Source organism: Triticum dicoccoides, chromosome 5A (genome assembly GCF_002162155.2).
Source record: "Triticum dicoccoides isolate Atlit2015 ecotype Zavitan chromosome 5A, WEW_v2.0, whole genome shotgun sequence".
NCBI lineage: Eukaryota > Viridiplantae > Streptophyta > Magnoliopsida > Poales > Poaceae > Triticum > Triticum dicoccoides.
Window position 1 is genome coordinate 554,070,035 of NC_041388.1, and position 10,875 is coordinate 554,080,909.

The 10,875-nt window shown below is 44.3% G+C and overlaps 1 protein-coding gene across 1 annotated transcript; it reads left to right on the forward strand.

Annotated features, from left to right (window-relative positions):
- Positions 1-3,159: 3,159 nt before the first annotated feature.
- LOC119302760 (aquaporin NIP1-3-like) lies at positions 3,160-7,231 on the forward strand. Its single transcript, XM_037579811.1, has 4 exons — positions 3,160-3,483; positions 4,013-4,435; positions 5,261-5,322; positions 6,919-7,231. Exons 1-4 carry the CDS (start codon positions 3,310-3,312, stop codon positions 7,127-7,129), a joined length of 870 nt encoding a protein of 289 aa, XP_037435708.1. The 5' UTR covers positions 3,160-3,309; the 3' UTR covers positions 7,130-7,231.
- The last annotated feature ends 3,644 nt before the right edge of the window (positions 7,232-10,875 follow it).

The window sequence follows — 10,875 nt, forward strand, 5'->3', positions numbered from 1 at the left end:
GGGGGGGGGGCTGCTAGTGGTAGTGATAGTGGCGTAGGGGTGAGGTGGTGGTGGAGGAGGGATCCATTGGTGGCGCTAGATCGCGAGTCCTCCGGATCCGTTTTTATCGGCATTCTGCATTTCGCATATTAATATGGTTTATTAGACACTTAACCATATTATGGAATAGACTAACTCAGATTTGGATTTGCTTCTTCATTCGAGAGAAACAGAAGAAGTGAGGAAAGACCATCTCACAGTACTCTGTTCTCTTAGACCAAGAACAATTTTATGTCACACTTTCTCTACTTTGTTGCCGAAGAATTGAGGTACTCTGCCTTTTTGCTATATAGAGACAAATATTCATTTCTGAGCCCGGCTCATCTGCATCCCGTGAACAGTAAAAAATACTAAAAGTTTCACAATTTTCATGGAATATGTTTCACTGTGTGAGGCACATGCAAATTATAACTATGGTTATTCATGGCATAATCTCATATAGGCATTACATCTGTGATAAGTAGACCATTAGTCCAACTGCATCTACTACTATTACTCCACCCCAAGACCGCTATCCAGCATGCATTCAAAAGTATCAATTTCATAATAAACAAAGTAACGCAATAAGAAAGATGGCATAATATAGACAGAAAGAGATCAATCAATATGACCAAACCCCATCGTTTTACACTTAGTGGGAACAATATAATACGTGCCTTCACCCCTCCTGTCACAGAGAAAGGTCGCCGCAAGATTGAACCCACTACTATGCACAACTCCCTCTGAAAACCTACTCATCTAATTGGTCAGAAAAGATTCACGGATTGGAAATCATACATAGCTACAAAAATACAAAAGAGAAATACTTCAAGACAATCAATATAAATTAATGAACAATATGATCATAATTCCGCAATTCATCGGATCCCAACAAACATGTCACGGGAATTACATCGAATAGATCTCTGAAGAGATCGTTGTATTGAAGATCAAGAGAGAGATATAGGGGGAGAGAGAGAGCCATCTGGCTACTACTATGGACCAATATGTCCTGAAAGAACTACTCACACATCATCATGGAGGCAACAAGGTTTATGAAGATGGCCTCCCCAATGATTTCCCCCTCCGGGAACATGGCTTCGGATGGGATCGCTTCGGAATAGAGGCTTGCAGTGGCGATAAAATTATTTCGTGTCTCACTTCGAAGGTTTCTGAATACGTGAGAATTTATAGGTCAGGAATTAGGGAAAACAGAGCTACAGGGGTCCCACAAGCCAGGGTGGCATGCCCTTGTTGCGGAACGTAGTAATTTCAAAAATTTCCTATGCACACACAAGATCATGGTGATGCATAGCAACGAGAGGGGAGAGTGTGTCCACGTACCCTCATAGACCGAAAGCGGAAGCGTTAGCACAACGCGGTTGATGTAGTCGTACGTCTTCACGATCCGACCGATCAAGTACCGAACGCATGGCACCTCCGAGTTCTGCACACGTTCAACTCGATGACGTCCCTCGAACTCCGATCCACCCGAGTGTTGAGGGAGAGTTTCGTCAGCACAACGGCGTGGTGACGATGATGATGTTCTACCGACGCAGGGCTTCGCCTAAGCACCGCTACGATATGATCGAGGTGGATTATGGTTGAGGGGGGCACCGCACACGGTTAAGAGATCAAGAGATCAATTGTTGTGTCTATGGGGTGCCCCCTGGCCACGTATATAAAGGAGTGGAGGAGGGGAGGGGCCGGCCCTCTCTATGGCGCGCCCTAGGAGAGTCCTACTCCCACCGGGAGTAGGATTCCCCTTTCCTAGTAGAACTAGGAGCCCTTCCAAGTAGTAGGAGTAGGAGAGAAGGAAAGGGAAAAGAGAAGAGAAGGAAGGAGGGGGCGCAGCCCTTCCCCATAGTCCAATTCGGACTAGGCCTTGGGGCGGCGCGCGGCCTGCCTCTCTCTCTTTCCCCTAAAGCCCAATAAGGCACATACACTCCTCGGCGAATTCCCGTAACACCCCGGTACTCCGATAAATACCCGAATCACTCGAAACCTTTCCGATGTCCAAATATAGTTGTCCAATATATCGATCTTTACGTCTCGACCATTTCGAGACTCCTCGTCATGTCCCCGATCTCATTCGTGACTCCGAACTACCTTCGGTACATCAAAACACATAAACTCATAATATATCTGTCATCGAACTTTAAGCGTGCGGACCCTACGGGTTCGAGAACTATGTAGACATGACCGAGGCACGTCTCCGGTCAATGACCAATAGCGGAACCTGGATGCTCATATTGGCTCCTACATATTCTACGAAGATCTTTATCGGTCAAACCGCATAACAACATATGTTGTTCCCTTTGTCATCGGTATGTTACTTGCCCGAGATTCGATCGTCGGTATCTCAATACCTAGTTCAATCTCGTTGCCGGCAAGTCTCTTTACTCGTTTCGTAATACATCATCCCGCAACTAACTCATTAGTTGCAATGCTTGCAAGGCTTATAGTGATGTGCATTACCGAGTGGACCCAGAGATACCTCTCCGACAATCGGAGTGACAAATCCTAATCTCGAAATACGCCAACCCAACAAGTACCTTCGGAGACACCTGTAGAGCATCTTTATAATCACCTAGTTACGTTGTGACGTTTTGTGGCACACAAAGTGTTCCTCCGGTAAACGGGAGTTGCATAATCTCATAGTGATAGGAACATGTATAAGTCATGAAGAAAGCAATAGCAACAAACTAAATGATCAAGTGCTAAGCTAACACACAAAATTTCAGCTCGTTTGGAATGCGAATTGCTCTCACGAAAAAAGGTCCAAACAGTACATGACTATTTCATAGACCCCCAAATTTATCTTTTTGTCAAGAGTTATTCAGATGTATAAACGAGCTGAAATTTGGCCCGAACCTCACGCACGGAAGCATCTTTCATGCAAAAAGATCACAAGGTAACATTCTAATAGGACCTCACGTTCTCAACTAGAGGAATTTTTGCGTATTTTGGTGAGGCTAAAAATAAATAAATCCATAGGCAGTCTTCAAAGAAACTTCCTATGCATAGCTACCGTTTCCGGACTTTAGGAGGATTCGTGATCCGGTGGTCAACCCAAGAAATCACAAGATAACATTTGCTAGGAGGACACATGGACCTCGCTATCTAGCTGTAGCATTGAAGCCTGGAACCCATAAATAGCACAAGCGTACTGATCAGCACGCAGATCCAAACAAGAGATAGAGATAGAGAGCAAAGCAGAGCAGATAGACAGTCGGCTAAACAGAGAGAGGGAGTGAGGGAGGGAGGGGGATAGCGGAAGGCGGCGCGCGCATGGCAGGAGGAGAGCATGGAGCCAATGGCCTGCAACCGCAAGAGCAAGACCACACTGGAGCTCTGGAGGAAGGAAGAGGAGGAGCGAATCAACCAGCAGGGTGCGAGGATTCAGAGCAAGCTCTCAGCAGCACGGCCAATCAGCCCATGATCTCCGTCCAATTCGTGCAGAAGGTGTGTAAGTTTGCATACGCAACTACTACTAGATTATCCTTCATCCACGAAGTTTTATTCTTGTTTCGTGCCTGAGAATCCTTACGTGATTCGGGCATGCATGATTGATGATTATCCATCCAGCACAAGGTAGTTGCACTTGTTCACACCCACCCGTGGAGGCCGTAGTTCAGGTAGGAGAGAAACAGGGCAGAGTTCAAACACTGGATAGAAGAGTCAAACAAGTGGACAAAGATGACAACTTTCGTCTGCAAGGTACTACACGTGATGAGCCGATAACAATCCAAACGCAACAATACTATATTGTTTCGGCTAGAGGAAAATTCCAAATGAGTATTTCTTTGCCTTTGAAAATGTCGCCTGCTGGCCGGTTGTGCTCAGTCTTCGCATTATACTTGCAAGCAATTGGGTCATAAGTCATAACACCACCAGCAGTAGCTATCCCATCATTACGAGTCTCTGGGCAACTTGGACAAGCAAGCAAGCAAGCGATTGACCTGACCGCGACATTCTTGGACCATGGGCGCAGGTCCTCGCCGAGATCATGGGGACCTACCTCCTCATCTTCGCCGGCTGCGCGGCGGTGGCCGTGAACCAGAGGACGGCCGGCACGGTGACGTTCCCGGGCGTCTGCATCACCTGGGGCCTGGCCGTCATGGTCATGGTCTACTCCGTCGGCCACATCTCCGGGGCGCACCTCAACCCCGCCGTCACGCTCGCCTTCGCCACCTGCGGCCGCTTCCCCTGGATTCAGGTCCCGGCCTACGCGGCGGCGCAGGTGACCGGGTCCACGGCGGCGAGCCTCACGCTGCGGCTGCTGTTCGGGAGCGAGCCGGAGCACTTCTTCGGGACCGTGCCGTCCGGGTCGGACGTCCAGTCGCTGGTGCTGGAGTTCATCATCACCTTCTACCTCATGTTCGTCATCTCCGGAGTCGCCACTGACAACAGAGCCGTAAGTACACTGGAGGAGTACTGTGAGATCACAATCCTTGTCTTAGCCATTAATTTAGTTTTCTACACTTAACTAATTTTTGAAAAAGACCGGTTATAACGCAGCCGCACACACGCACACATTCACACCACCACACACCTCAGGCTACTGAAGATGGTGCCGAAATTACCGAGCTTAAAGATACGGACACATCAAATGATCAGCTTGGTAAGCTATCAACAAAAATTTACAGTCAATAGTAAAAGATACGGAAACATCGCTATCTACTCAAGAGCGTGGACGTTGGGTCCTAGGTGTATATACACTCAGGAATTGAGTTGTCAAAAAAAAAACACTCAGGAATTGAGAATTTTTTTTTACAAGGAAAGTAAAAAAGTTCAGAAGTATTTTTTAAATAAACTTGAATCTCTTTTACACCAGTATGTAATTTTTCATCAACCAAAACCCAGCGTTGACTACTGGGCAATTTTTTTTTACTGCTATATACAAGACACTATATATACACCAATTTGACCAAAAAAATTGTTTTCCCCCTGAAGTCAACGTTAGGTTTTGGTTGGCGGAAATTTACATATTGGTGCAAAAGAACGTCAAGTTTATTCTAAAAAAAACTTCTACACTTTTTTGACTTTTCTGTAATTTTTTTTCTTCTAATTTCTAGGTGTATATATACCCAGGAAACAAGGGGTATTTCCCATCTACTCCCTCTGTAAACTAATATAAGAGCGTTTAGAATACTAAAGTAGTGATCTAAACGCTCTTATATTAGTTTACAGAGGGAGTACTCAACTAATTGTTTCCGACCATTTTCTCCCTCTCTTGCAGATTGGTGAGCTCGCCGGTCTGGCCGTTGGAGCTACTGTGCTACTAAACGTGCTCTTTGCCGGGTATTCCAAGATAACTGCTACATTAACTCTATTTTACTCGCCATTTTGGACTTTGGTTGTCAACAAAGCCGTCTTTTGATTGAAACGTGTTGATGGGTTCCTTTCTTACACATGTCGCTTTTAGACTTAGTTATCTCGTAGTGTGAACAGGTAACTGATTTACCACAGAATACTACTCCCTCCGGAGTATTTGGACAACAAACTTGCGATTTGTTGCATGGTCATGGTTTAGGGCATGTACAATTGTGCTATCTTAAAAGTGCCACGTAGGATATATGATGAGATGAAGTAGAAAGAAATCATAAGAAAATGCTTGCCTTCTTTTGATCTCTTAGCACAATATGTCTCATCGTGATTTTAGAAATAGCTAGTTATTAAAGATAAGGTTAAGAGATGACCCATTGTAGACATTTTTTTTGTCATCTCTAATTGCATGCAAGACTTAAAATAAGACTATCTTATAATGATTGTACATACCCTTACCCGTTTCAAAAACTCCACCACAAAGCAGCATGGCGTCCCAGATGGCATGTCCATGTGGCGGACAACTCAGATGCCATGTCAAACAACACTGAAACTATTTGGAATCTCAATGTGACGTAAAACTAGATAATTGCCGCAGAGTAGGTTAGCCTGCTATTGTACGTCTGTTATCTGTACATTGGTGTGGTAAAATTTTAGTGAGTTTTTTTACACAATCAACGCGGTTTACATACCACTTACTGTTCATATGAGTGCGTACGAAAAACTGGATTTTATTAGGTCAAACAACACTGAAACTATTCGAAATTGCAATGTGGAAGTACGATTAAAGGATCTTTAAGTTGCATTACATGATCATAAATTACAATCTAGAATTAGAAAATCATAGAGTGCACAATTTGAATTATTACCTATAAATTTTGTGAACAAAGTAAAATTAATTTGAAAACAATGGAGGTATGTGTCTTTTATTTAAGATAATTCATGTGATTATTTTTAAATATTTGCGTGGCGTGGGATCCATGTGTTGGCCGGGTTAGCTACCACATGACCTAACAAGTGGGAGTGCCATGTAGATTGTTTTTTCTTAGAAAAACTAGTATACGTCGGAACGGTTGCCTAGCCAGGAGTTATTGATGCCCCAGGCCAACTTCGAGCTACAATAGTGAACAGTAACCATGGTAGCTACGGTCAGCAAATGGAGTTGCTGCCATACCCCAGGCCATGGCTTCTGTAAAGTCTGTGGCCTGGCTACGTCCCTGTGTAGGAATAAAATTAAAGTACATGGTGATAAGAGTTTTTCTTTTCTGAAATCAGATAAGCGTTGACACTGGATAGTAGGTAAAAATCATTTTTTTTGCTATAAATATTTTAAAACAATGATATGGAAGCAGTTTCCATGACAAATCTACTAATAATATCAACATTTGGAGAAACAACCTAAGCATTAGTTTGTGTATATAGAAGCGGTTGAAATTTTTCTATATTTTGTTGTTGTCTACCATTGTGTTTCATGAGATCGATGAATTTCCTAGTAAAATATCCCAGATTAAATTTTGTCATTTTACTATATTAAGAGATTAAAAAATTTGCGGACACGGCTGTGATGTGCAGGCCCATATCAGGAGCATCCATGAACCCTGCAAGAACCATCGGTCCGGCGATGGTCGCTGGCCGCTACACCGGCATCTGGGTGTATATCGTCGGTCCTGTTAGTGGCGCGGTTGCTGGTGCATGGGCTTACAACCTCATCCGGTTTACCAACAAGCCACTACGAGAGATCACCAGGACTGGGTCCTTCTTGCGAAGTGCAAGGATGAGCTAGCTGCTTTCATAGTGTTGTTGCTTGTCGATAGTGAATGTCGATGATATGTTGTAATTCTCCAACGACACTGTAAATTTATTTGATTTTCTCTTCATCGTCTAATTTCACTAGTAAAGGATTGGGTCACCTAATTCTAATTGTGATGATTTTCTCTCTGAAGAAAGTAGGCCGTGCCCTGCAATTGAGGGCTTTATTCTACCACAACCTTGACTTTTATTTATGTCTCTAATGTACAAACTAACCTCGCCCGATGAGTGAAGTCTTCAGGAAAGGGCATAGTTGGGGACCTATGTCAAGAGGATATGTGTGCCTGCTAGTGACGTCATTTGAGCAAACATCAGCAACCCGTCTAGGACGACCGCCGTCCTGTCCCTCGTCCCTCGTCCCGTCCCTCGCATCGCCCCTAGGGCGACTCAGGGGAGTCTAGGGTTTTCCCTCGCCGTCACCGGAGACGACCGCCGGGAAAGCCCGCGCGGGCGCCGGGGAAGGTGGCGGCGGGGTCTTCGGCGCTCCTTCTTCGCGGAGGCCATCGGATCCAGGGGCGGCGGCCCCTGCTGGCATGGCGTGCGGCGTGCCTGAGAGTTCGGCCGTGAGGACGGTGAGCCGCAGGCGTGCCAGATATGGAGGTATTGCACCCTCCCTTCCATGCATCCCTTCTCAGTCCCGGTTCGGTTTGGATCTTGCCGGATCCACCTCTGGTGTATTCTGGTGGAGCAGATCGGTGTCCGAGGGAAACCTTGGCCGCCTTGGCTGGCCGGCAGCGGCGACGCCGCCTTTTGGCGCCGCTTTCCTCCTTGGGGGCGCTGCTGAGGGCACTATCTCTCCACTCCGACCCATGTCCGGGTGAAAGCCCAAGATCCGATGCGGATCAGTCTCGGCGGTGCCCCGTGCACCATAACCTTCCTGGAGGCGGCGCCAAGGACATTGGGATCAGATGGGAGGGTCTGCAGGTGAGGGGTGGGGGTGTGCTGCCTCCCTTTCGGTGGAGTGGTGTTTCTTTCTATATATTCTTGGCGACGGCTTGGCGTCAAATGTGTGGTGACGGACACGCGCAGGAGGTCGACGCTGTCTGGCGTCGTGGTGGCGTCAGCGGCAGCGAGACCGGGCAAGGCGGATGCAACAGTACAACTCTGAAGATGGATATGTGGCAGGTGGCTACGGCGGTCTCATACCCGGCAGGCGTCCTGGTTGAGGAGCACACCGGACTGGTGGGTGCCCATACCCGGCAGGCGTCCTGGTTGGGACCTCAGGTCTTAGATGTTAGGTTTGGCTGCGAGGTCTGTTTGGTATTAGGCCTAGACCATCAGCGCCCCTTCATCAGTTAGATAGGAGTAGCGACAGAGGTTGCTGAGATGGTGGCTTTGGTTTTACTGTTGTACGACTTTGTAAGGTTTTGTGTTAATAATTAATAAATTGACCGTATACATCGTCCAGATGCAGAGGCCGGGGTATTCCTCCTTTTCTAAAAAAACATTATTCCACAGTTTTCTCCTCGTAATATAAAGTCTCTACTTTGAGTTGAATTCAACAACGTGTGGTTATGCTTCTGTAGGTTTGTAGTTGCTGAGTGTGAGAGAGGGTCTGTATCTCCCCTAGTTATGTCAGCACCTATGGTGTAGGCTGGTTGTATGTCTTGGGGTGTATGGAAGAAGATGCTTCTTACTAGTAGAAGACTATTTTCTTAAATGAAAATGGGGGCATGTGGGTTCCTTTGATAAATAAAAACTAACCATGGCCCGTCTTCCTGATAACCCACAAGTATACGGAATCTATCACTGCTTTTTCAATACGAGTGTTGAACCCAGCTAGGAGCAGAAGGAATTGGTTAACAAAAACTAGCAAGAGTTCACTATAAAAGATGCAAAAATTGTCTGATGGTTTGTTTGAAAGCAAGTAATCGCAAGAAAGTAAATATTAACAAAAGTGCAACGGTGCAACAAGTGGCTCAATCATTAATTATACTAAGGACAAACCAACGGTTTTACTTATAGGGCTCAAGGCATTCTCGAGGACACGGGATTTTTGAAGCATTCCAGAATTTTTTTTATGAAGTCTCCCAATGTTATTACCTGTATAGCATCGGCTTTCGCCTCAAGGGGGTTATCGGCAATATAATGATTAAGTCTTTGACCATTTACAACTCTCGGTTTGGTCCCCTCGTCGTTGTTGATCTTGATAGGTCCAAACGGGTAAACATTTTTGACGATTAACGGCCCTCCCATTTGGAAAGAAGCTTACCTGCAAAATATCTAAAATAAGACTTGTACAAGAGAACTTTAGCACCAATCTTAAATTCACCTTTCTAAATTCCCCTACCATGATACATTCTAACTTTTTAAAACATATTACCATTCTCATAGGCTTCATTCCTCCATCCATCTAAAGCGCTCATGTCAAGCAACCTCTTTTCATTAGCAAGTTTAAAATCATAATTGAGTTGCTTAACAACCCAATAAGCTTTATGTTCTAACTCAATAGGTCAATGTCAAGCTTTACCATAAACCATTTTATATGGTGACATGCCCAGGGGATTCTTATAAGCAGTTCTATAAGTCTAAAGTGCATCATCAAGTTTCTTACATCAATCCTTCATCGACCTATTGACAGTCTTTTGCAAAATTAATTTGATTTCTCTATTAGGTAAGTCAATCTTTCCACTAGACTGGTATGATATGGTGATGCTACTCTACGGTTTACTGATACTTAGCAAGACCTTTTATAACAGTATCATGAATAATATATGAACCACAATCAGCCATAAGATATCTAGGACTTCCAAACATAAAAAAACATAACCTCTTTAAGCATTTTAATAGAAGTTTATGATCAAAACTTTTAGTTGAAATGTCTTCTGCCCACTTAGGGACATAATCAACAACAACTAGAATATGAGTGTAACCATGTGAGGTTGGAAAATGTTCCATATAATTAAAGCTCAGGCATCAAAATGTTCAATAACAAGAAAATAGTTCATTGACATTTCCTGATGTCTACTAATATTATCAATTCTTTGACATGTATCACAAGAGAGAATAGACTTACGAGCATTTTTAAAAAGAGTTGAACAATAAAAACTAGATTGTAAGACCTTGTATGCATTTTTCTATCTCCAGCCTGGTGCCTCCCATAAGTACTAGAGTGACACTCCCTTAGTATCTCTTGCTCCTTATGTTGAGGTATACAACGCTTAACAATATCATCTACTCCTTTTCTATATAAATGTGGATCATCTCAAAAGTAATGCCTCAAATCAAAGGAAAAAAGTTCTCTTTAATTGATAAGTAAACTTAGGTGGGATATACATAGCAACAATAAAAGTTGCATAATCAACAAATAATAAAACGAATCTATGAAAAAAATGAAAACTCTCAGGTTGCGACAAAGTGGCACACATGTAGTGCGCCATTTGTCAGCACCAGAGAAGGTGGAATTGACCTTGCAAGGGGTACCCTTAATTAGTGATTTCACGCTTTTAGTAGCGGCATTTGAATTTGCTTTTTGAGTGGAGCGGCTAATGGGCGGGCGCCTTGCTCCGTTTGGCCGGCTTCTGGCCTCAAGTGGACTCGGGCCGCTTGTTCTGTTTGGTGTGAGTAGTGATGACAATGGCCTGACAGCAAAAGGAGAACGTGTTTTCTTCTTCTCTCACTTTCTCTCTCTTGTGAAACAACCTTCTTGTCTATGCTAAGAAAAGAAAGAAAAAAAGCTTGATGTATTTTTAATTGTTTCTTCATTGTTGGAGTATATAA